This window comes from Podarcis erhardii, assembly GCF_964252035.2.
Source record: "Podarcis erhardii genome assembly, chromosome: 5".
Classification (NCBI taxonomy): Eukaryota; Metazoa; Chordata; class Lepidosauria; order Squamata; family Lacertidae; genus Podarcis; species Podarcis erhardii.
In genome coordinates, this window is record NC_138509.1 from 95,898,784 (window position 1) to 95,925,639 (window position 26,856).

A 26,856-nucleotide genomic window follows, 5' to 3' on the forward strand; every position below is an offset into this window, starting at 1 on the left:
CCAAATTCTTTGCAAAATGTGCTTTCTGATATTTGTTATATATTTATCTTACCTGTTAGTTTGTGGTATTTATTGTTTCATAATAAAATTAATAATAAAGTAAAAATAAATTACCATATTCTAAAGAGACTCAAAAGACTAGCACAGGATGGAAGCAAGCTAGATAGATACCTTTGCACTGAGCTCTTTTTAACATGGTGATTACTTGAGAAGTTTCCGTTTGCTTCAGATTACAATTGCATCATACAAAGGCTGCTATGTTTGGCATTCCAGTAACTATTGTTTTCAATATAACTTCATCATACCTTGAAGCAATTTAATCTGTCAGGTGCTGCATCATGAATGATCTCTAGGAAACATTAGTCAAGCAACAACATGAGGCAAATGCCATAACCTCTGCTTATAGAAAGAAGAATATATTTTCATATTTATACTGCACACACTATCAGATGAGTTCGTGTAATAAGTGGGATATATCACTATTTATCTTTATAGCATTGTATGCTGAAAGAATTTTTAAAAAAGAAATAATGGGAGGGGATATTTTAAAATTTAAAAAGAAGATAAAATGTGGGTGGGAAATTCCCTCTGACCGTCTAGAAAATGTTGAGATTATTGTTATCATTATATTTATTTATATCCCATTTCCCCACCCCTCCAAATACGGATTCAATGAAGCTTGCTGATAAACTAGAAACAGCTAAAACAAGGGGGGGGGGGAATCAATCATTAAAAAAAGAGTTGGACATTAACAGAAGTGTGTGTATGTGCTTTATTAAAACATTACAATAAAAACATCACCACATCAGCCCATTCCTTAAAAAAACAGTCAGTTCCCAGATCGTGTAAGAACTAATAAGTCTTCATCCGCCAGCTGAAAAAGCCAGTGTAATTTCTCTAGGAACTAAGAAACTTCTCAAAGCCTATAAAATCCTATGCAAAATGGGGACCTGAGCTGCCTACCTGTTTCTCAAGGACTGGAGATAAATGACGATTGTCCTCAGGCAATACAGGTGTGAGGCAGCCCAATTCCAGAAGTTGCCATGGAGAGGGCAAATGAAGATTGGCAGTGTTCATGGGAGAATTCCATAGCGCAAAAGCCGGAGCTCTGCTTGGCATGCAGAAGGCCCCGATTCCTGGCATGGGGGGGGGAATGGGGTTGGCATTTACAGCCCAACTCTCTATCAAGGGACTCAGTGTCCCCCAAGTCTGTCAGAGAAACATGAGTGGAGGCAGGAACCAGTAGAAATTTTAAAAGGAAGATCTTTAATTTTCTGTTGCAACAGAGTCCCCTTGCAAGGATGTGAGGACCTGAACAAAGGAGCGTAATAACTTTTAAAGGCTTTAGATATTGCCCAGCCCCTTAGCTAAAGGCCACCCAAAAGCATCATACAAGCATCACAGAAAAAGGCGGTCAACAACAGAAATTTGAGAGTGTAGCTTGTCTCCTGTCTGTCAAGATAATATTTGCTGATTGTCTTTCCTTGCTACTCTGGTCCATTCCTTTGAAATGGTAAATACCTATTTATAGACAGAAGATGCTCTTTCAGTCGGTCTGCTTTGGCTTTAACAAATACTTGCCAGACCTGTTTCGCAGAGGTTTATCTATTAAGAGGATTTATTTATTTATTTTATAAATATTTATTAGAGTTTCCAAATTAATACAAAGAAGAAAAAAAAGAAAAAAGAAGAAAACAAAAATACACAAAAAGTAACAAAAATACAAAGATACAAAATTAAAAAACAGTTAAAACAAATATAGTTTCCATTACTTATTTCCATTAATTTGTTTCCCAGACCTCCTCTCACCTCCCCCTTTTGTATTCCGGTTCAAATTCTTAACTCAGCAAATCCTTCTTATAACTTATTATAACTTATTGCTCAACCTTTACATTACAGCTGGTAACCACTTAATTTCTGTCCAACATCCCTCTAATGTCCATTAATTTTGCAATGCCTCTGCAAATAGTCTTTAAATTTCTTCCAGTCTTCTTCCGCCGACTCTTTTCCCTGGTCTCGGATTCTGCCGGTCATTTCTGCTAGTCCCATATAGTCTATCACCTTCATCTGCCATTCTTCCAGAGTGGGTAAATCTTGTGTCTTCCAATACTTCGCAATGAGTATTCTTGCTGTTGTTGCATACATAAAAAAAGTTCTATCTTTCTTTGACACCAATTGGCCGACCATGCCCAGAAGAAAGGCCTCTGGTTTCTTAACTATTAAGAGGATTTAAAGGATTTGTGAGTGAAACAACTATTGGGAAAGGTTTTCCAAAATGAGCCTAGATGGCTTTAGGATTGCTCTGTGTACTCAAATGAAGTAATTTTTCTTGGGGATAGCACACACATGCAGAACAAGTGGCCTTCCATATGTTGTTGGACTCCCAATTCCCATCTTCCCTGACCATTAGGCAAGCTGATGGGAATTGGAGGCCAACAACATCAGGCAGACCACAAGTTCCCCACTTCTGCTGCAGGTCTTGGAATAATGTTGGCTTCAACAGGTTTTTTAAGTGGCAAGAGTTGTGAGACTCAGTAGCAGAGAATCTGCTCTGCATACAGAAGGCCTCAGGTACAATCTTGAGGTGACTCTAACCCTGTCCCCAAATTAGTGGGACAACACACAGTCAACTTATTGCCTCTGGATGTGATTAGGTGAAAACCCAGTGGGTTCAGAAGACAAATAACACATCATCCAGAAATCTGGACATGTTACTCCCCACAGGACCTCCCGAATCAAGATATCTGGCAACAGAGCAGGTGAGTCCAGACCAGAGCCTGCAGTGGCTGACTGACTGATGCCATGCCAGGTCCATGTGGGTAGTGCCAAGCCAGCTAGGACTATAAACACACCTCACACAGTGCTGCTCCTGTTCATGCTCTCCCCTGTGCGCCCATTGTGGGAGGCAAAGGACTTCTGGGCTTGAGCTTTATCTGCCAGGAATTAACCCGGAGAGTCCTGCTGCCGTGGCGGATCAAACAGGCGTACCTCCCTTCGCTGAATTCAGTGGCGATGACTCGCAGATCCTGGCTGGGCAGCAATTCAAAGCCTGGCAGCGAGTGAGAGAGAGGCTCTCCATCTTTATACCAGCTGGAAGCGGGAAAAGGCAGGAGTCAGAGGGAGGAGACTAGCTCAGCCCCACAATTCACATCCTCACCAAAACCACATCTATTATGTACTGAGTTGAATAGGATCCAAAATGCAGCAGTCTGATTGGTCCTAGAACAATAGGATCCAGAATGCAGCAGTCTGATTGGTCCGCAGGAGCCACCCAATCCAGCTCCAGGTGGAAGTGAATCCGCAACCTGATTGGCCTACAGGAGAATCCCGGAATTAGCCAATCATGTGGGGCCCATTGTGTAAATAATGTATATAAAGCAGACGTTTTGGGGGAACTTCCATTCCTCGCTGAATAAATGAGCTGAATAAAGAGCATGAAATCCATTCTCGACTCCGAGTATATTTCAACATCCATTTGCTCCTCTGCATTTCACATGCTAATATGGCAAACTTCCCTACTTCAGGCTAGGGAAATGTGGGATTACCCTCCCATATGTATTCTGTCACCTAACAGCGCCTTGTTTCATTAGGGACCTATCCACATGTGGTAACGTTGAGGTCGGGTGTTCACTGCAGTAACTGGTAATTGCGAGTTAAATATTGTCTCCAGTTCTTGCGGGTTGGAGCAAACACTCCACCCTTTAGCTTGTGGCTACTCTCGTTTTCCTACATTGCTGTGTGTCCATTGATGAGCAGGCTAACAGCCTCCTGCTCTGGACCTACAAAGTGAGTAACCTTGCCTTATATTAACCAATAACTTATTAAACAATAAGACCTTAACACTTGCCATAAGTGACAGCAAGCAAAGACCAGTTAGCTTAGTTCATGCATAGGCAAACTAAGGCCCGGGGGCCAAATCCGGCTCAATCGCCTTCTAAATTCAGCTCGCGGACGGTCTTGGGAATCAGCGTGTTTTTACATGAGTAGAATGTGTGCTTTTATTTCAAATGCATCTCTAGGTTATTTGTGGGGCATAGGAATTCGTTCATTTTTCTTCTCCAAAATATAGTCCAGCCCCCCACAAGGTCTGAGGGACAGTGGACCAGCCCTCTGTTGAAAAAGTTTGCTGACCCCTGGCTTAGTTGTTTAGAGTGTGGTGCTGATAACGCCAAGGTTGCAGATTCAATCTTTGTATGGATTCAGGTTCCAGCACTGCAGGGGGTTCGACAAGATGATCCTTGGGGTTCCTTACAACTCTTTGATTCTATGAATCCCAGCATAAAGTTTGGCAGGGGTGTGAGAGTACCATCAATTTAAATCAGGGGTGGGCAACCAGTGACCCAAGAACCACACGTGGCCGTTGGTTCCATGTGGTCCTTGGCCTAATTCCATGCAAGTGGGGGGGGAGGGGGAAAGGGGATGGCAGAGAGGGGGAAGGGGGTGCCCTGGTCACTTCCTGTCTGGCCTCCTGCACTTTGGGGTTCAGTCCTGCTGCCCTGGGAACAAAGTGTTATAGGAAAAAACTGTTCCTTTTCCCTTATGGGGTATCCAAGAGCCCATATAGAGTCCTTAAGTGGGTTCCCTTTTGGTGGGAGAAAATAACAGAGGCCAACAAGAGAATGTTGAGGAGCAAAGCAGATAGTAAGCCTGAACTTTATTAAACTGTTGCAACAGGGTCCCCCTCAACACACACAGGAGGGAGGAGAGAACCCTGAACACTGGGGTGCAAGCCCTTATATAGACTTTTGAAATTGCTCACCCTGTAGCTCAAGACCACCACCCTCTAAAACATCATACATACATCACAGAAGGAGGCAGTCTACAGCAGAAATCCTGTCTGCCAGGATACCTGATAATGGTCACTGATTGCTTTACCTGGGCAGCCTGGCCATTCTTTTGTGATGGTTAATACTTTTAGTTCCTGAATCCAGGTCACAGGCTCACCCTATTCATACACAAATATGCCCTTAAGACGGGATTTGTAAGCAAAAAGACAAAGGGAAGGCTTTCCCCATTTCCTCCCTCCTTGCAGAGAAATATATTGAGGACAATTTGGGTCTCTAAGGTGCTACTGGAAGGAATTTTTAAATTTTGTTTTGACTACGCCAGACCAACATGGCTACCTACCTGTAATCAAAATGTTTTGGGAGAGTCAAAATGACTTCAGAATTGCTCTCCTGTACTATTTCAGACACTGTGGTTTATATACTTATGTATGTGCTTGCCTTGTACATTTATGAACGTTTATTTTATATTTGGGACCTTAGAATTCTTATAACAAAAGGTTCCCATGCTTGCTTTAAATGTTTTGGAACATATTTTGGACTGTGCTCTTAGCATGCAGTGAAGGGAGGTGTCTCTCCTAGATCTTGCCTACAACCCCGCTGCCTACCACCCCAACCTCATGCCCACCATATTGTCCCACCGGCCACAGAGAGAAGTTGGGTTAGGGAGGTGGGCAGGTGGCTGGATTGCTGCAGCCTTTTGGGCAGGGTGGGAGAGAAATCACAGGGTTTCTTACTGTGGCGTTTGCCCCTAGGATGCATCAAGGAAAGAGTTAAAAATGGGTGTTATGTGATTGGCCAGTGAGAATGCAAGGGGGGAGTAAAAGATAGAATGGGAGGTTTTGAAAAGTCAGTTGAGGTCTGGGGGTTGACAGTTGAGATTTTTATTTTTTTTTAAATATATTTTATTAAGGGTTTTCTTGTTTTACAGTGTAAGTGTAATGCCTCGTGTATTTTTTTTCCCCGTGTAACATTTTTACAAATCCATTTCATTTGTTGAGGCATTAGGGGGAGAAGAAAAAAGAAAAGAAAAAAAAAAGAAAAGAAAGGAGGGTGGAAGGAGGGAGATGGGTGGGGGTGGGGTAGCGGTGTTTCTATTATGCTTAATGTATGTAGTTTGGTGTCAGCGTGCTTATGTTGTTCACTTGTGTTCCTTTGGTGGTGAGAGAGGTTGGGGTTGGCCTAGGATGTGATTGTTTGTTTGTGATTGGCTGTGGTGATCTTTGTTTTCGTGTGTGAGTGAGGTGGGTGGGTGTTTTGGATCAAGTTAGCCATATTGATTTGTATGCTGTTGGTGGATTATTGTCATTGTCCTGTTGGGCTGTGTATGTGATAAAGGGGAGCCATTGGGAGTTGAGGCTTGGGTGTTGGAGAAGGAAGAGGGTGGAATACGCAGTGGGTTGGTTGAGTTGTATTGTGAGGGAGTGAGAGGAATTGCTAGGGAGTTAGATAGATAGTTGGGAATAATTCAGTTTGAAGTTGTAGGAACTAAGATTTAAGAAACTGACAAGAGAAAAATAAACCGAAACCATACGCTTATTCCTGCATTTAAAAATAAACTTGATTATTTGTTTATGTTAACAACTGTCTGGACTCCGTGTGTCCCCGTGAGAAGCGGGGTGGTGGCAGCGAAGAAAGTAACCGCAGTGGTGGCACAGGGTCAATAGACCGTGAAACGTCCGGGGGCCCTGTGTGATCGCCACACTTACTTCTCCAGAGCTCTAAAAGAAACATGCACCGTGCTCAGGTCAGGAGGCAAATATTATTTACCGCACTGGCCAGTGTTGCAGAGTCTGCTTGAGAATACACACAGGGGTTCTCACCTGGCTTGCAAGTGCAACCTGGAAGAGTTCAGTCCACAGCGGAAGGTGATGACTTTGCCCTTGGAAATGTATCTGGTGTGAACGTGCGATGGCCGAACAGGCAGGGAGGAGGCGGTGGTGGCCGCAGGGTGCTCTGTAAGAAAGAGACAGACATGACTGTTGCTATTTTGGGGTGGGATTCAAATTCAGGTTACGTAATTGAAGCTGATTTGGAGCTCTTGCACAACAAACCCTCACTCCCCCTTCAAAAAAATCAGAGAGCCCACTGCAGAGCAAGAGCAGCAAGGAGCTCCCGGTCTCACCAAAGCAGGCATTACAGATCCTGGGGCAGTGCTTCGTCATGAAGGCTCGCCGTCGGTGTGTGCAGAAGCCTTTTTTGGCCCACAGCTGGCACTGCCTCTTCTCATCCACACAGCCTGCAAATTGAGGAGGGGGGAATCACACATAAAGCAGCTGTGTCTATACCTTCGTTGAAATAGATCTGGCTTCAGGGAGCAGAGGAGGTTTCAAGTTGAATTAAAATATATGAAGCTGAATATATATATGTATATATACATATGTGTGTGTGTGTGTGTGTGTGAGAGAGAGAGAGAGAGAGAGAGAGAGAGAGAGAGAGAGAGAGAGAGAGAATGAGCTGAATTAAAATATATGAAGAAATTAATTTCTGTCAATTCTGGCTTAAATAGAGATCACAGTTTTCCGTCTCACTACAAATGTTGATTAACTCACAGTTCTTAATTTTGCACACATTTAAACTTTGATGAAATCCTTACATTTCATTTTCACTTGCCTTCACTGTTTGAGTTGTTTTTCTCTACACCTGTGTGTATAAAACACCTGCCAGCTTAAGATAAGAAAATGAACCCTGCTTGATCAGACTAAAGGCCCATCAAGTCCTCCTGCACCCTGTTCTCACCGTGGCCAACCAGATGTCTCAATGCAAAAAACCTGAGCGCAACAACTCCTGACTTGAGATATCCAGCAATGGGTACTCAGAGCCTCTGACAGTGGAGAGAGAATGTAGCCATCCTGGATTGGATGAGGTGGGTTTTAAAACCATAAAAAACCTGTTTGGCTGTAAGGTGCCACAATATTTTTTGCTACAGCAGACTAGCATGACTGCTCCTCTGTGGTCATCCAAACTCACAAGTGCCGTCTTTTAGCTCTGGCCCAACAGGAGTTGTAGACATACTATTCAAAGCCTTCTTGAACCTAGTCCAAAACAGGCCATCAACCTGCCCAAGCCAGCTGGAGAGGCATTGCCCCTTCCTGTCTCAACTGGAGCTGAAAGTCAGTCTCAGATTAAGGGCTGAGAGGGATGAAACAAGTCTGCATTTGGGCAGAAATCAAAACTGGAGTTTGGAGGTAGGCTGGGAAAGTTTGCTAAAATGATTCTGATAACAGAAACAGCTGCATAAGACTGTGAGATGGATTGCTGACTCCCTCTGCCTCTGGCCTACAGCTGCCTGCATGTACAATTTAACAAATCCACTACAGAGCTAATCTAGGAAGGTTATATTATTACCACCAATAACAGCTGTTGTGAATTGTCCCTGTGCTTATCCTACATATTGTATAGGATACATATTGTGAAACCAGGGGCAGACCATCCTGTTTCAGCACCCGAGAAAAGGTGAGGCATGAGCAAAGGAGTGACAATCTCCGCACAGGACAGTTGCCCCGTAGCAGTGCAGGTGCTCCCAAGCTGAACAGGGAAGTCTACTGGTACCAGATGTTGGAGCTTACTGGTTTGGAACCGCCTGCCAGGTGTGCTCCTCACCGTACAGCCGCTGTATGGCCCAGACGTCATCCTGGCCAATACGCCATGTCCTACTGTAGGTGGCATTGGGGTGCATGAGGGCGCGGGCGTCCCGGGAGTGCCAGAGCCCCAGGGCATGGCCAATCTCGTGAGCTGCCACTTGCACCAGGTCATTCAGCCAGACGCCTGCCAAAGAGAGAAGGCAAGAGAAAAAGAAGAAGAGGACCGGAATTCCTCTGCCACCATTGCCTGGCATCTCTGCAGGCCAGCTCTAAAGAGAACCCCACACAGAAAGTTATAGGAACCTCTGGAACAACATCCCACCAGTCTTCTGAGAGTGATGGAGAACCTCTAGGCTTCCAAATGTGTTTATTGGAAAGCATTGATATACCACTTAATATTTCAAAATAGTGGTGTTGTTAGGCTCCAGCCTTCAACCCTCTCCTCAACAGATCTGCATGGGGGCAGCAGGTGGGCTGCGTATCTGAGTGTCTGTGCAAGAGCCATTGGCCACATTCACTGCTGGATGCAGCCCCTGGAGAGTTGACATGGGGTGAATGTGGCCCCTGCTTTGTACAGCAAGGTGCATTCAAGCCACACTAAAGTCAAGTGTTTCTACACACAGACTCCTTCCGTTCAGATAAGTTAGAGGCAATATCACAGTTCAGACAGGCAAAGACATTTGAGGCACACGCAGAGTTGTGGTCTGCAGAGAGGGGGCGTGGCCTCCTCTCCAAGGGCCAGCTAGAGAGGCCCCTGGGGCCACATGTGGCTCCCCACCCCATAGCAAAAACCATCCACTCTCTTGCCCTCACCAAAACGTGTAGACGCTACTTTGTGCATGGTACCTTGCTTCCAGCTGAAGCGGGAGCGTCCCAGAATCCAAAATTCATGATTGTCGAAGTGGATCTCGCCGCGGGGAGGGAGGAAGGCATGGGCCAGCTCCCCATTGAGCCCATCGAAGCAAGGGTGCAGCGGGGAGAACCAGCAGTCGGTGTGGTTGAACGTGTAGAAACCTGCTTGGCGGCAGTCAAGAAGACAGAGGGCTTGGTTATTGTGCCAGCATTTTCTCCCATAACGCAGTGAACAAAGTTTCCGTCATTTATCCCAACAATCCAGCAAGGTAAGATAAGGAGAGAGAGAGAGAGAGAGAGAGAGAGAGAGAGAGAGAGAACCTGGCAGAGGATTTGCCAACCTGGTGTTCTGGACAGCAGCTCCCAGCACTCCTAGGTCAATCTAATGTTGTTGTTTAGTTGTTTAGTCATTTCCGCCTCTTCGTGACCCCCTGAACCAGAGCACGCCAGGCACTCCTGTCTTCTACTGCCTCCCGCAGTTTGGTCAAACTCATGCTGGTAGCTTCGAGAACACTGTCCAACCATCTCATCCTCTGCCGTCCCCTTCTCCTTGTGCCCTTCATCTTTCCCAACATCAGGGTCTTTTCCAGGGAGTCTTCTCTTCTCATGAGGTGGCCAAAGTCTTGGAGCCTCAGCTTCAGGATCTGTCCTTCCAGTGAGCACTCAGTGCTGATTTCCTTCAGAATGGAGAGGTTGGGTCTTCTTGCAGTCCATGGGACTCTCAAGAGTCTCCTCCAGCACCATAATTCAAAAGCATCAATTTTTCGGCAGTCAGCCTTCTTTATGGCCCAGCTCTCACTTCCATACATCACTACTGGGAAAGCCATAGCTTTAACTATACAGACCTTTGTTGGCAAGGTGATGTCTCGGCTTTTTAAGATGTTGTCTAGGTTTGTCATAGCTTTTCTCCCAAGAAGCAGGCATCTTTTAATTTCGTGACTGCTGTCACCATCTGCAGTGATCAGGCCAATCTAATACCATCCAGTAAACTGCAGAGGTGAAGATTCGAACCCATAGATTCAAGTTACAAGAAAGGAGATTCCAACTAAACATGGGGTAAGCCAGAAAACAGCTTATCTCCTGAGTTTACGCTAATAAGACTCAGAAACGAGAGGAGTTAGGAGTCCAGCACTGTTTACTGCAAAGCAATAGGTTACAATGGGATAGCTCCGCTAAGGATGCAGTCCCACCCAGTGGTTCAGGCAGTGGTATTTATAAAGTTTCAAACAAAGCATTTCAATTTCCACCAATCATATACATCATTACCTAATTTAAGTTGTTAGACTAATCATATGCATAATCATTGGCTGTTTCTGCTGACTAAGCTCTGATTCCCACGGTATTCTGCTATGACCCTGCATGAATACATTGTGTCAGTGTGCATGTTGGGAACCTGTGTTACGTGTAGCCATTTGCATCATGTAGCAACTTATGTTCTAGCTTTATGCTGTATCTTTGTGATTTACAAATTAGCTGTATTTCTACCCCAATTTTTTTTTTTTTGAGGGGGGGGCCACTTGCAGAATCAGCAGTTTCTTAAAGTAACAGGCTACCATAACTTCTCTATCAGAAGCATACTCAAGGATTTACAGGGGTACACATTATTGCATTGATTGTGGCCCTTTGGGCCACTGCCACAAACATAGAATTTGTAGAGTTGGAAGGGACCACAAGAGCATCGCAGGAGGTTGGACTACATGATTATCCCACAGCCCACTGCCAACTCTCTGCTCATCAGCAGTGAGCCCTTGGTGGAAGAGACCAAATTTGCTCAGTCAGTCAGATTTTGCTTGGACTTGAGTTAGTTGTGAGTCTGCGATTGGTATCATGGAATCCAACAGGTGGTGTTTAACTAACTTTTACTCAGAGTAGACCCACTGTAATTAACAACCATGTCTAAGTTTGAGGCATTATTTCCAATGAGTCTACTCAGAGTAAAATGCAGTTGATTACCACCCAAGATGTGTGAACATCTGAAGAGGACTTGGCCGACTTCTGTAACTTTTTCCTTTTCCTTCATGCCGAAATCCTATCCATTTGATATAAGCTTTAACAGGTATTGTGTCATGTCTTCTGACATCTGCATTGTAAACTGTATTGCAATGCATTTGGTGTGGGAAGTCTTCTCTCTGGTCCAGCAGAAGTTCGTTTAACTGTCACTTGGGACCATAACTGACAGCTGGTGTCAGAATTCTCATTATGAATAACAAGGTTTGAAGGGACTCATATTTCAATTGGTGGGTTCAGGTTTGGAATTTTCAGTTAGACAGTGTGATTGGCTGGAGCTGGACTAAGAGGGGCCAGAAGAATGGTATATATAGCCAGGAGCTGGGAAGAAAGGAGTTAGTTAGCTGGAGTCAGCCAGAAGAAAACAGCAGAGAATCAAAGGAAGCAGAGGAAGACCTGAGAGGCAGGTGGAGTGCCTTAGTGGCAGAAGACTTAGAATCATAGAATTGTAGAGTGAGACAGGGGTTCTCCAAGGTCCATCTAGAAGAAGAAGAAGAAGAAGAAGAAGAAGAAGAAGAAGAAGAAGAAGAGTTTGGATTTGATATCCCGCCTTTCACTCCCTTTAAGGAGTCTCAAAGCGGCTAACATTCTCCTTTCCCTTCCTCCCCCACAACAAACGCTCTGTGAGGTGAGTGGGGCTGAGAGACTTCAAAGAAGTGTGACTAGCCCAAGGTCACCCAGCAGCTGCATGTGGAGGAGTGGAGACGTGAACCCGGTTCCCCAGATTAGGACTCTACCGCTCTTAACCACTACACCACACTGGCTCTAGTCCAACCCCTTTCAATGCAGGAATCTTTTGCCTAACGTGGGGCTCAAACTCAGGACCCTGAGATTAAGAGTCTCGTGTTCTGCCAGATGAGCTATGGAGCTGCGTCACGAGACAGAGGCTGAAGAGACGGTGGGGGAACCCGTCTGCAGCACTTGAGGGGAGGCGTGAGAAGCAGCGTGGGACGTCAGCCTCTGGTGACTGGTAGGAAGAGAACCAGAGGGAAGACTTCCAGGGCAGCAAAGCAAACCTGAGCTTCAATAGGTCAGTAAACACTTGGGAAAGGAGCTTTCCAGCGGAGGGCTCCGTTATCCCTCTGGTGAGGTTTAACCAGGGGGTGGAGATAATGAAGCGGTAATTTGGCTAAAGGGTTTTTAATAGGGGGGATGAACTGCTTCCTCCAAGCTGTCCTGGGACAATAAGTAATTGCCATTTCGGACTTCCGGAGGCGGCACCATCGGCAATGGCGGATTCCCTCTAGATCTGAGGGAGTAAGCTCCGCAGAAATCGGGTCCTGCCGCTACAGCGAAGCGGGGACCCCTTTGAAATCGCAGGCGGGCGAAGCCTGCGACCGTGGGACTCGGCGGGCACCTTTAGCGCCCCCCCAATCTGCAAAGGAACCCTGTAAAGGGCTCCAGAACGAAACAGGGAGTCTGGCGCGGTGCTGAGAGTCAATTGCTACTTCTGTGGAGTGAAGCTGCACAGCCGTTGTCGGAGAGCGCTGACCTTTTTCCTGTGACAATTCGGCTAGTTAAAGATCGGCAAGTTAAAGATCAGGGAATTAAAGGAACAAAGCAGAATTTGGTACTGAAGCGGGAAGGTGTAAACAGGAAGTCCACCTTCCGTTTTCTGTAAACAGACCAAGAAAAGACTGTCTAAGCTAAAATCTGGAAAATTGCGTTAAAAGGACTTAATTCCTAACGTCAAAATAAGAGAACTCCCTCCCTGAGTGGCAGGAGAGGGGAGGGAAGAGGGGAAAGCAATCTTTTGCCTGCAAAAAAAGGAGAGAAAAGGGAACAAAGACCACCACTTAATCCTTGGGAACGGACTGTCAAGGGACAATAGAATTGCCGTGTTGAGAGTCGCACTGTTTATGGACAATGTAACTTTTTGACAGTTACTCTGCAAGTGTCTTGAAGGTTTTTTCTGGACTTGAATCTGTTGCTTATTATATTGAAAGGGGACTTGGAAAGGGTTGGAAAAGACATTTTATTGTAACAATTACTGACTGCTACTGTGTCCCCCTAGAGGAACTTGAAATTGTTACAACTGACTAGGGAATTTTCCACTTCTAACTGGCCAGGGAAATTTCCACTGCAAAACAAGTCTGGGCCGTGGGATTGACCTTGATCCTCAGATAAAGGGTGATGGCAAATTTGCCTCAGGAAAAAAACTAGCTTCAGGAAAAAACAACAAGATCGGGTAAAGTTAGACTGCAGCAGCGTAGACCATCAGCATCTGGCCCTTCTGCACCACAAGGGGAAGATCCTACACAAGCCGGGTCAAAAGGAATGGAATCTGAAGAGGGATTAGCTTCAGCTCTAAACAAAATTTATGAATCTCTGGAAAAATTAAGCAATCAGGTTGCTGAAGCATCAACTAAAATTGACAAAAATACTATAAGTATTAATAATTTGGGGCAGAAGGTGAATTCTAATACAGAATCTATTGATACTGCTGCAGGAATCTACACTGAATCGAAAGATAGTCAAAGAAGCAAAGGAGAAAGCATTGGCTGTAGAGGAAAAGATACCACCGATAAGTAAACAGCTAGAGGACCACAGGTCGCTGTTGTCTATGATCGAACTGAAGGAAAAACAGACTAATCTGAGGATCAGGGCTGTACCTGAACTTGAAAAAGACAGCCTAAGTGACTATCTTACACAGGAATTTGCAGACTTTTGGGATCTAGATTCAGATAAACAAGATTTCAAGATAGTAAGCGCTTTTAGACTTGGAAAAGGGGGGAGAAAGAACAGGGTGAGAGACTGTTTGATTACCCTCCAAACAAAAGGAGAGAGATATAAAATACTGAGTCTGCACTTCCAGAAGACCTTGGAAATACAAGAATCAAGAGTAGAGATTTTTTAAAGACATCCCGAAACACCTATTGGATCTTAGGGCTAACTACGGAGATTTGGTGGCCCTGCTCAGAGGTAATAGAATTGCGTTCAGGTGGGAGCTTCCCCAAGGCCTTTCTTTTACCTTTAAAGGGAGGAAAATCAAAATAAGATCAGTGGAAGACAAAGGAAAATTTCTGAGAGACTACGGAGAAAACCTGCAAAAAGAAGCTGAAGAGGAAGAAGAGCCAAGAGCATTAAAACCAGGAATACTAGACTTAGCATCGCCACCTTTGGGATTGGAGAAATTAGAGAAAGTGACACCACCGACAGAACAAGAACAATTACTTGGAGCAGTTGGAGGAAAAGCAAAATAACTACACCATGTCTCTGCGACTATTAAGTTGGAACATTCATGGTTTTAATTCCCCGGAAAAGAGGAAAAAAGTCTTTCATTAGTTGAAAAGGGAGCAATTGGACTTGATTTGTTTACAAGAAACCCATGTGATAAGGCTACACAGGAAAGTATTGATTAACAAAAGATTGGGTCAAGAGTTTATTTCATCGGATAAGGTCAAAAAGAGAGGAGTTGTAATCTACACAAAAGAGAGCCTATCACCGAAATTTATATTTAAAGACGATCAAGGAAGATTTGTGGCAATTGAAATTCAAATTCAAGGAGAGAAATTTCTGATAGTAGGAGTTTATGCACCAAATGAGGGGAAATCTGATTTTTTTAAAAAAGTTGAATGAGAAATTGTTGGACCATATGGACTGTAACATTATTATGATGGGAGATATGAATGGAGTGGTGTCCACAAATATGGATAAGTCACAAAGACAGGTAGTTACTAAAGATGGCAGACTACCAAAAACTTTTTTTGAGATGACCGACAATATAGACTTAATTGACACTTGGAGAACTAAGAACCCCCTGGGTAGAGAGGGAACTTTCTTCTCTGAAGCCAAAATGACATGGACAAGAATTGACCAAATCTGGATAACTAGAGGGCTGGCTCCCAAGATTCGAAAAGTGGAAATTTGCCCTAAAACTTGCTCCGACCATAATGCTGTGAGAATGGAGATGAAACTAACACCAATTGGTTCCTTTAGATGGAGGATGAATGACACCTTGTTCAGAGATGCAGAGATCACCAAGAAGGCCCAAAAAACCTTGAGAGACTATTTTGAGATAACTATGAATACTACTGTTGAAAAAAGAGTAATCTGGGATGCAAGCAAAGCGGTCATGAGAGGGTTTTTGATTCAACAGAACGCAATAAAGAAGAGAACTCAAAATGAGAAAAAAGATAAAATTTTGGAGAAAATAAAAGGTGAGAAGAAATTAAGAGCGAAACCAAAGTCGCAAGAGATTCTGAGAGAAATAAAGTTATATCAAGTACAATATATGAAAATGATAAATCAGGAAACAGAATGGAAAATTAAACAGATGAGACAAAAGACATTTGAATTGGCTAATAAATGTGGGAAATTGTTAGCCTGGCAGATGAAAAAAAGACAAAAGTTAAATACTATTACAAATTTGGAAGTGGAAGGAAAGAACATACAGAATCCACAGGAGATTAGAAAGTGTTTCCAGAGATACTTTAAACAACTTTATACACAAGGGCCACAGAAAGAAACTGATATAGACCAATTTTTAAGAACTAATGCATTACAAAAAATCTCTCAAGAAAATAAGTTAATGCTGAACTATAAAATAACAGAACAGGAGGTGGAAGGTGCCATCCAGAATATGCAGTTGGGCAAATCTCCAGGGCCGGATGGTTTAACCTCAAAATACTATAGATCTCTGAAAGATTGGTTAATTCAACCACTAAAGGAGGTTTGCAACGAAATTTTGGAAGGGAAAAAAGCGCCAGAGTCGTGGAAGGAAGCATATATAACACGTATACTGAAAACTGAGACTGAAAAGACACAACTTAAGAATTACCACCCCATATCCCTGCTTAATGTGGATTACAAAATTTTTGCAGATATATTGGCTAAAAGATTGAAAAAAGTATTGGTGGAGGAGATACATAAAGATCAAGCTGGCTTTCTCCCTGGTAGACACTTGTCTGACAATACGAGAAACATAATTAACATTTTGGAGAAGTTGCAAGTGAATTTAAATACTAAAGCAGTTTTGCTATTTGTAGATGCGGAGAAAGCTTTTGATAATATTTCTTGGAGTTTTATGAAGAAAAATCTTCAGGGAATGGGGGTTGGTCAAGGTTTTGAAAATGGTATAGGTGCAATTTACTCAGAACAAAAGGCCAAATTGATAGTTAATAACGTGGTGACAGAAGAATTTAAGATGGAGAAAGGGACACGACAAGGCTGCCCAATTTCCCCATTGCTTTTTATTTCGGTCCTGGAGGTTTTGCTAAATATGATTAGAAGGGACCATCTGATCAAAGGTATTCCGGTCGAAGCTAAACAGTACAAACTTAAAGCTTTTGCAGATGATTTAGTATTGACTTTACAGGAGCCAGAATCTAGTACAAAAAGGGTATTGGAATTGATTCAGGAATTTGGTCAAGTGGCAGGATTTAAGTTGAACAAGTTAAAAACTAAGGTTCTCAAGAAAAATTTAACACCGATGGAGAAAGAGAGGTTTCAGAAGGAGACAGGTTTAACACTGGTAAAGAAAGTAAAATATCTGGGGGTTAATATGACCGCTAAGAATGTGAATCTGTTCAAAGATAACTATGAGAAATGTTGGTCAGAAGTGAAAAAGGATCTTGAAATATGGTCAAGTTTGAAGCTTTCCTTGTTTGGTCGAATTGCTGTTATAAAAATGAATGTATTGCCAAGAATGCTGTTTTTGTTTCAATCATTGCAAATTTTGGACAAGATGGACTGTTTCAAGAAGTGGCAGAGAGACATTTCTAGATTTGTCTGGCAGGGCAAAAAGCCCAGAATAAAATTTAAGATACTAACTGATGCAAAGGATAGAGGTGGATTTGCCCTGCCAGACCTTAAACTCTATTATGAATCAGCAGCATTTTGCTGGCTGAAAGAATGGCTGCTTCTTGAGAACACAGACATTTTGGATTTAGAAGGTTTCAATAATGTTTTTGGGTGGCATGCATATTTGTGGTATGACAAGGTTAAAGCACATAAAGCATTTAAAAATCATATTGTCAGAAGAGCATTGTTTAATGTCTGGACAAGATATAAAGACTTACTTGAAAATAAAACCCCAAGGTGGCTATCACCTATGGAAGCAAAGGCTCTGAAAAAACTCAGTATGGAGGCCAATTGGCCAAAATATTGGGAGATTCTGGAACAGGAGGGTGACAAACTGAAATTGCAGAGTTTTGAGAAACTAAAAGATAAAGTGTGAGATTGGCTTCATTATTTTCAAATATGGGAGACCTACAATTTGGATAAAAAAATTGGCTTCCAGGTGGAAAAATCAAAATTGGAAACAGAACTGCTAGAACCCAAAACTAAGATATTATCAAGAATGTATAACTTGCTATTGAAATGGAATACTCAGGATGAAACGGTAAAATCTGCTATGATCAAATGGGCACAAGATGTTGGACATAACGTTATGTTTGCTGACTGGGAACAGTTGTGGACCACAGGTATGAAATTTACGGCATGTAATGCCTTACGAGAGAATATTATGAAAATGATATACAGGTGGTACATGACACCAGTCAAGCTTGCAAAAATTTATCATTTGCCCAATAATAAATGTTGGAAATGTAAAGAGACTGAAGGTACATTCCTTCACCTTTGGTGGACGTGCCCAAGGATTAAGGCTTTCTGGGAGATGATTTATAATGAAATGAAAAAAGTATTTAAATATACCTTCCTGAAGAAACCAGAGGCCTTCCTCCTGGGCATGGTCGGCCAATTGGTGCCAAAGAAGGATAGAACTTTTTTTATGTATGCCACAGCAGCAGCAAGAATACTTATCGCAAAGTATTGGAAGACACAAGATTTACCCACCCTGGAAGAATGGCAGATGAAGGTAATGGACTATATGGAATTGGCGGAAATGACTAGCAGAATCCGAGACCAGGGAGAAGAGTTGGTGGAAGAAGATTGGAAGAAATTTAAAGATTACTTACAGAAACACTGTAAAATTATTGAATGTTAAAATGATGTTGGAACGAAACGAAGCGGTCTTAGCAATAAAGTTAAAAGGAATATGTAAAAATGGATTGATATTAGATGAAAATTCGAAGTTATAATAGGTGAAGATAAAGAAGTAAGAGAAAATAAAGAGGGTAAGGATTTGCTGAACAAACCATTTGAATTGGAATACAAAAAAGGGAGGTGTGAGGAAGTCATGAAAATAAGTAAATGAACTGTAAGATATAGAAAGAGGGATTTGTTTTAGATTGTTTTTGTTTTTTCTGATGTTTGTATTTTTTGTGTTTTCTTTTTACTATTTTTGTAATTTTTTTTCTGGTTGAAACTTTAATAAATATTTTTTTTAAAAAAAAGTAATTGCCATTTCAAGTGACAGTTACAAGTTTTTACGATTACGATATCTTTATTGTCATTGTCCCTTGCGGAACAATGAAATTGAAAAACTACATAAAACTACCACAAAACTACATAAAACATTCAAAAAACCCTAAAAACTCTAAAACCCCATTTTAAAATACACTATACTATAGAGACGCCTTATGCTGCGTTTAGAACCAGAACTGCATTAGCGTAGAAACTGTTTCTCAGGCGGCTAGTCCTGGCCTTTATAACCCTATACCTTCTTGGGTTGACTCATCCAAAGAGCCAGTGCTATTTTAAAGGGACCAGATAAGCTTGGGCACAGAATAATCTTGTAATAAATAAATGCAAGTATTTCATTTATTCAATTTATTTATTCAAATACCTTTGTTAAATATTGTATCTGTACCTGACTGGTTTAATATTACTTGATGCAACAGAAAATATCTGAGAAAAGGTGTGAATCGCACAATCATAGATGGGACAAAGATGTAGCATCACCAGACTCTCAACCAGGGGTAGCCAACGTTATGTATCAGACTCCCATCGGCTTCAGCCAGCATGACCAGTGGCCAGTGGCCATGGGAATGGTTGCCTACAACATCTGGAAGGCAACATGTTGGCAACCTCTACAAACCATTTCCTTGAACCAAAGCAGGGCTAGGAATCCCCAGCTTATTTTATGTCGGATATTTGTTGCTTACCAAATCTCCCTTCAGAAACACACGACACAAGTCATTCAACTACAGCCCCTCTGTTTAAGTAACAATCACCCATTTAGACCAACATTTTCTCTTGTTCTCCCCCACACTCCTGCATCCAGGCGAAATAAATCCCACTCCTGCTGCCTCTCTCCATGTGTCTTCCATTCCCTCTGCTGCCTTTTTCATCTCTGCTGAGCTCCTTTGAACTTTCTCCAGCTAGCCCAGATGTAATAAATCTGCCAGGGGAAGTCTCTCTTCCGCTCTTTGGGTTATGCCAGAAGCAGTTTGGAAGAGACGTTAAAACAGTAGCAAAAGGGAGGGGAAGGAGGTAGAGAAGCACCAGAGGCGGACTTCGGTCTTTCAAATTTCAGCGGTGCCCTGTGCAAGGTCAAAATTTGGTTGTCGTGTCCCGTCCCCCGCCTTCCATTCTGCACATGCCTTGTGTCATAGTTGCAAGGCCCTCTGGCACTTCCCTCAGCTCTATGCCCAGGGCAGGGGAACCAGTTGTGCTGAGCTAAATCCACGTCTGGGAGCACAAGGCAGACCAAGCCACAGCTTCTGGGCACCATCACAGGCACTTTCTAATATTTCCAGGGCAGTCCCAACCTTGAGCGTTTTCACATATGGAATAAAAATCAAAATGGCACCACTACAGTCACATATGTGATATGCAGAAATAGATCTTGGAGACAAGAAGATCACAACCCCTTCTAAGATATGCCTGCCCTATCAAAGGCAGTAAGGCTCTGAATGCCAGTCGCCCTCAGGTCCTGCCTGGGGGCTTCACATAGGCATCAGCCCGGATAGCTCACTTGGTTACAGCGTGTTGCCGATAACGCCAAGGTTGCAGGTTCGATCCATGCATGGGACAGCTGCATATTCCTGCATTACTGGGGGTTGGACTAGATGATCCTCAGGGTCCCCTACACCTCTACAATTCTGTGATTTCAAAGATCTATTCAACCACTGCAAGAGTAGGAATGCTGAACTCGATGGGCCTTTGTCTTGATGCAGCAGCTGGGAGCGCCTGAGGTTCTTACCTGCTCCTCAAAACCATTTCTGGAAGCAACAGCTTCACTTTCCACTTGGAATATGAAAAGCAACTAGGAAACTACAGTGACAGAGGAGCTGGTGGGAAAATGACTGACAGTAAGGGAATGGGGTGGTGGGCAGAATTAGAGGAGTGGCCCCTCCAGACTGGTGTGCAATGGCAGGTGCCTTGGGCAAGGTATTCCTGACACAGTAATATTGCATTAGGGATGGGTTCATTATACAGTTCCTACCTATAGTGATGTCTGCCAGCTGGGTAGGGGCCAAGCGCCGGAAGCTGAGGGGAGAAACGTCGCTCCACATGCGAAAGGCGCTCGCTATGGCTCGCTCGGTGTCCACCTTGTTGAGGGTGCTGGGGAACTGTACAATCCTGCAGCCAGAAAGAGGTACAGAGAATAAGCCAAGAGAAAAGCATAACCAGGAACATTATGAGCAGTGGAAGACTGGGGTGATTTCAAACTATTGGGGCTGGTAGGTTCTTCCACCAGGTGGTGCTGTAGGGAGGATACAATCCCCAAATGGTCAATCTAGCCAGTATTTTTTGGGTGATGTTATTCACCTCTCTTTCTCTCTCTTTCCTGATGGCAACCACAGCACTTTCATTGAAATATGAATACTGTCACGTTACCACCACCCCACGCGCAAAAAAACACTGAGTCTAGCCATACATACCAGTGGCAAAATCCACAGGGAGGATTGCCAGTACCAAGAAGGCCTTCTGCCTGGTTCCCTGTAACCTCACTTTTCGCAGTGAGGGAACAACCAGAAGGCCCTTGGAGGTGGACTTCAGTGTCTGGGTTGAACAACTGGAGTGGAGATACTCCTTCAGGTATACTGGGCCGAGGCTATTTAGGGCTTTAAAGGTCAGCACCAACACTTTTGAATTGTGCTCAGAAACACACTGGGAGCCATTGAAATCCTTTAGGATCAGTGTTATATGGTCCCAGCAGCCACTCCCAATCAACAGTCTAACTGCCGTGTTCTGGATTAATTGTAGTTTCTGAGTCACCTTCAAAGCTAGCCCCATATAGAGCGCATTGCAGTAGTCCAAGCGGGAGATAACCAGGGCATGCACCACTCTGGCAAGACAGTCTGCAGGCAGAGAGGGTCTCAGCCTGCGTACCAGATGGAGCTGGTAGACAGCTGTCCTAGACACAGAATTAACCTGCACCTCCATGGACAGCTGTAAGTCCAAAATGACTCCCAGGCTGCACACCTGGTTCTTCAGGAACACAGTTACCCCGTTCAGGACCAGGGAGTCCCCCATACCTGCCCACTCCCTGTCCCACCCCCCCAAACAATACTTCTGTCTTGTCAGGATTAAACCTCAGTCTGTTAGCTGCCATCCATCCTCCAACATACTGATGATCTCTCCCAGCAGCTTCATAGATGTTAAAAAGCATGGGGGAGAGGATGGAGCTCTGAGGCACCCCACAAGTGAGCGCCCACAAGTGAGCGCCCAGGGGTCTGAACACTCATCCCCCAACACCACTTGCTGGACATAGCCCAGGAGAAGGGAGCAGAACCACTGTATGACAGTGCCCCCAAGCTCCCAACTCCTCTGGACAGTCCAGAAGGATGTCATGGTCGATGGTATCAAAGGCCGCAACGGAGCAAACAACAGCTCCCCCCCCAAATTCTTATAACAATACCTTGCCCTGTGACACTGTATTTAGTAAGCCTGCAATAACTAGGCTATTGTTTCCCCACCCCAAATAAACATGCTCACTTGTAGGTCAGATTCACGTGGTCCCATTTGTAGCCTAGAGGGTTGATTGCATAGCGCCTCCTTCTGGTCAAGCCTTTGTTGGGTTGCCAAGTAGCAGAAGCCACAACAGATTGGGCTGCTTCGTCCCCCTGTAAAAAAGCAAGGGCAGGGGAGGCCATTCAGCAAATCTTTTGAGCCATTCCAGCTGAAAGCCCCATTCTAGTCTTAAACTTGGAGGATCCCATGTTCTCCCCCCCCCCCATACACACACACACTCTCACACACACATGCCACTCCCCTTAACCTCAAGCTATGCAAATGCTAGTCTTCCTGGCTGGCTGCCCTGTGGAGAAATTCCTCACCCACCTTTTGGGAGCCTCCAGCAAATTGAGGCTGTCAAGGAAAAGGGGTTTGTGAGAAGCTACCAGGGAGAGGGGGAGGGAGGCGTGCGTGGAAGAAAGAATTTGAAGCTGCAGCCCTGTGCACACTCACCTGGGAGTAAGCCTCCCCGAACTTCTGAGTCGCAGGCATGCCTAGGATTGCCCTGCAAAGGTCTTACCTTTGACCAGTCCCCTTTGCAACCTCTCCTCCCTCCACCATGAACTTGAGTGGAACTGTTTATTGTTTAATTTGCATCCCCTTTCCAGGGACAAATGTTTCCTCTCTGTAGAAAGCTGCTCCCATCTAACAGCGAAGAGACCCCCCTCTAAATTCCTCCCCCCCCCTCAATTCCTGTCAACCGCATTCCATCAGCTTCCCTTGCCAGGCACAGCCCCCCCCAACTCACCTCTGCCTCCACATCTTGCAGAATCCAAGGAGCTGCAGGCAGCAGAACGAATACAACTGCTGCTGCTCCAGCGGCTACTGCTGCTGCCCAGCCCCACTTTGACATTTTGGGGCACACAGGGGGCCTCGGAGCTGAAGGAAGTCCAGGACTCTGCATGGAGGCCACTCCTGCCAACGTCCTGGGCTTTTAGGATTTGCCCATCGCTGCTGCCTACCCCATGAAGATGTGCAGCTTTGCAAAAAGGAGCCCCGCTGCTGCCGCAAGACGGCCAGCCCCCAGCCTCACCAGATTGGATCCATCTGTCCAAAATATACAGGAACAAAAGCAGGCGCCTGCTGGAACTTCCAGATGCAGACTCCCATCTCTTCCCTACGATCCAGAGAACCGCCGACATCCCAGTTCCTCGGCACCGCAACCACAAGGCGCAACAAATGTATGAAATTACACAGGAAGTTGCCACCCAGCCCAGGAGTGTTTGCTCGGACCGGCGATGGCTCTGTGTGGCTGCGTGCGGGGAATCTTTGCCAGCCCTCCCTTGAGATGTTGGGGGTTGACCCTGGGGCCTTCTGCATGCCAAGCAGATGCTCAACCACCAGGCTGAGGCCACCCCGCAGTTTGCCACAGCCAGTGTGGTGACACCCACTGCTGTACTTGTTCTTTCCTTGATAGATGCAGGCAAATTCAGAGAGGATGAGCCTACTTGCAAAGCCATTTGGAACCTCTGCAGCAGACAAGGTGTTTTTGAATACCAGTTGTCAGGAACAAAAGAACAGAAAGCTGTTGGCTATATTAGCTGAGCTTGCGAGATTCATCATGTGGCAGGTTGCAGAACTTGGTGAACCTTCTGGCGGACCAAGCATAGAACTCTTTATTGCCTCCCTACAGCCTTAAAGCTGCCAGCCTTTCTCATCTGTTGCTGCAATGTTTTTGGTGCTGAAACACAGGAAGAGGGATAAAGAGGAAAAGGCTGTACAGCAAGGTCAGAAAGGGGGAAAGGGTTTATTATATTTTGACTATTTTGTTGGAAGCTGCCCAGAGTACCTGGGGAAACCCAGCCATATGGGCAGGGTATAAATAATAAATTACTACTACTACTACTACTACTACTGGAAGGCAGAAGGTGCAAGAGGGCTGGAACAGGAGCACCACAAACAAAAGTGTTTGCAAAAAAGCAGAACGTGCAGTATGCAAAACTGATGTAGATGTAACTCAGCTTACAGCCTTAATTCTGTTTCGCTTCTGAATTAAGTGTTTTGGTCACCATCCTTCATGCAAAGAGTACATCTTACTCCACCCTCCCAGGCATGAGAAGCATCTTGTCCTGCAGCCCTGGTGATGCCCTCCTTAATCTTACCTGCTGCTGTTTCTGTCTGTAGGGCAAGGGCGAGACTGGCAAGGCCTAGCCACGCATCCGTGTTGCCAGGCCTTCACCACTGGCAGTGCTCCCACTGTCACAAGACTCTCCCTTTCCAGACGTAGGTCTGGGGCTAAACCAAATGGAGTTACTGTTGGAAGACCCAGCAGTAGAGATTCAAGCATGCCAAAGAAAACATTAGAAGGGGAGGGAGAAGCAACTGTTAGCAGTTAGCAAGTATTGACGCTGCTGCGATCAGGACAGAAGGGGGCGCTGTCCTCCAGCAAACCTCAGTGGCGTGGAAGGAAAGGATTGTAGAGCTTAGTGTTAAGCTTGCAGAAGATCTCAATTGCATTGCAAGGCACCTCTAGGCAGGACTGGCAAGATTCCCAACTGAAAACTCAGAAAGCCGCACTGCCAGTCAGTGTAGACGACACTGACAGATGGATGAATTCCCTGGTGCAATACAGGGCAGCGTCCCATGTTCATATTTTCGGCCTGTGCAAGCACTCGCCACATGTAGACGTCCTCAGGGCCTCTGTGTGGGCTGCAGTTGCAAGCAGAGTACCCAGCCAGCAGCTTTTGGAGAGTGCAGCATATTCTTGGTGCAGCCCCTCTTGCTCAGCAGCTCAGCAAAGGCCTGCCGTTTCCTACTCCGAATTTGCACACTGCCTCTTACTGTCCCAGAATAGCTGCCCAGGCCAGAATCAACACTACAGACAAGCGAAGACTTGTGCTACTTTGGCCTGCATGCAAAACTCTGGTTGAAATCTGCATTGAGATGGGGAGGGCATTATTTGCTATTTTTTCAAGCTCCTCTCGTTTCCTGCACTGTTTTAACCCCACCTCCTCTTCTTCCAGGTTCCTCTGTGATTGAGAACTCATCATGGTGGAGTTAGGACCAGACCTAAAATATAGGAGCCATGGAGGAGCTGTGATAAATTGACATGTTGAGGGAGGGAGGGAGGGAGGGAGAGAGGGAGGGAGGGAGGAAGGGTGGGTTCCATCTGGTGCACCAGCCCTGCCAAATTTAAAGTTCCAAGCTTGCAAAAGTGCCTAAAAGTTGTTCTCTCACTCACGAGTAGCACGAGATTTTGCTAGTGATACTGATGCTGAGCCATGGCAGGATCTTCCCAAAAAGGACCTTCCCAAAAGCTCAACAACTTTTGTGTCTGGATTTTCACTTCTTGAAATAATGGGAACCCTACATTAACTTTCTGGTGCTTAATATTAAAAACAGGGTTTTGATGGATGAAATTAGCCTATTCCTAGTTTGGCACTTAAGAAAATTACTAAGGGTTCACTGTAAGCAGGGGACCGAGTCTGAAGTGGTTAGTTGTACTTGTTCAACTTCTTTCTAATGCTAACAGTTAATCAGCATGGAAATGTAAATAAAGTCACTTGAGCCTGGAAGTGAGATTGCCAGAGTTTGTTGGTGAGGAAGTCATTGGATTCCATTTTTATTTAATTTATATATCCTGCCTTTCCTGGAAGGAACTCAAGCCAGAGTACATCAATATACTCCCCTACCCTTTTATACTTAAGGTCACTAGATTGGGCTAGTTACTCTTAGTCTAACTTAGCCTATGTCAGCCTGTGAGCTTCATGGAAGTGTGGGGAGTTGAATTTGGGTCTCCCGGCATAAGGCTCTATAATAACCACTGTGAGCCTGATCTCTTGTTCTTCCATTGCTGTCAGGCAGGAAATTTGGAAAAATAACCAGCTCCATCTGCCCCAAGGTGTCTAGCACCTTCCCACTTCCCCACTGAAGGTATCAACTGTGACACAGGCTCTGAATGACACCTGTCTCCTTTTGACCACTCAAACCAGTGTGCGAAAAAAAGCCCTTTAAATCTGAGTTGTTGCCTTATTCCCTACTCCTCGCATCAAGATCTGCTGATTCCCTCCCTGCTACTGGGGTTCATCATCTGCCCTCAACCATCAGAACATGCCCATCTACATTATAATGCTTGTGAATAGTCTGAGAAGCCAGTTTTTTGGGGGGGTTTTTGTCACGATAGGTAGCTTTTAGCCACAACACTCCTTAAAAAAACCAAAAAACCTGCCTTATCCCTTTGCCTTCTTCCTTTCCTTCCATTATTCATAAAACTTCTTGTACTTTGGCTACTGGGGTCTGCAGTGTGTGTTTGCCAAAATCTGGGAATCTAGTGATCTCCCATATGTCTAAGCCACCTGGGTTCATATAGGAGCGTAAGATTGCAGGTGTGAAAAAACAGTAAATGCTCTGATCCCTGGGAAAGACAGGGTGCGGTAGGCTGGTTCTGTGCATAGCGAGAGGGATTTGGCTGGGAAACACAGGGTGCATCTTCTCAGGATTTTAGTATTAGGGCTCCCCTGTATTCCTTCCTATCTGGGTGGGCTAGGAGTTGAGAGGGAAGTAGAGGCAGCTATTACTAGGTGATAAAGACAAAACTGGCCAACTCTCTGAGGCAGCTGTGCAACGAAAGATAAGCAGGCTCTAGTCTACTGAGCTTTCCGCTTCCAGCATGACCACTGCAATCCGCAAGCTGTCTGGCCATTCATTGGGCACCTCTGACAACTAGCCAAAGGCAGCTATATCTTGTAGCCTGCTAGGCATTTGACAGGGTAAGCCAGGCTGCAAAATCAAGTGGCTTATGACGGCCCCCCATAAACAGGCTGATGCATTCAGTGAGATGAATCACATTGTTTCTGTCCACTCTACCTGGCCCTGACCTGATACCC

General features: G+C 44.7%; 1 protein-coding gene across 3 annotated transcripts; it reads right to left on the reverse strand.

The window, feature by feature from the left end:
• Positions 1–741: 741 nt before the first annotated feature.
• LOC309342257 (matrix metalloproteinase-23-like) lies at positions 742–25,078 on the reverse strand. Of its 3 annotated transcripts, none has more exons than XM_081862714.1 (9): positions 22,779–25,078; positions 22,013–22,140; positions 20,517–20,653; positions 9,215–9,382; positions 8,388–8,552; positions 6,910–7,023; positions 6,608–6,740; positions 2,853–3,090; positions 742–1,521 (listed from the first exon to the last, which is right to left on the reverse strand). In XM_081862714.1, the coding sequence occupies exons 1-8, from the start codon at positions 22,932–22,934 to the stop codon at positions 2,874–2,876; spliced, it is 1,218 nt and encodes a 405-aa protein (XP_081718840.1). In that variant the 5' UTR covers positions 22,935–25,078; the 3' UTR covers positions 742–1,521; positions 2,853–2,873. The 3 variants fall into 3 exon arrangements, with proteins under 3 accessions (XP_081718840.1, XP_081718839.1, XP_081718841.1); XM_081862713.1 differs by having other exon boundaries at positions 742–1,605; XM_081862715.1 differs by lacking the exons at positions 742–1,521; positions 2,853–3,090 and adding an exon at positions 4,738–4,945.
• Positions 25,079–26,856: the final 1,778 nt, after the last annotated feature.

Excerpts from the sequence above, each read along its gene's own strand:
- LOC309342257 (XM_081862714.1), bottom strand. The coding sequence starts at position 22,934 with ATGCAGAGTCCTGGACTTCCTTCAGCTCCGAGGCCCCCTGTGTGCCCC. Across the intron at positions 20,654-22,012 it reads CACGTGAATCTGACCTACAA|GATTGTACAGTTCCCCAGCA; the intron begins GTGAGCATGTTT and ends TTCTGGCTGCAG. Across the intron at positions 8,553-9,214 it reads CCGCTTCAGCTGGAAGCAAG|GCGTCTGGCTGAATGACCTG; the intron begins GTACCATGCACA and ends TCTCTTTGGCAG.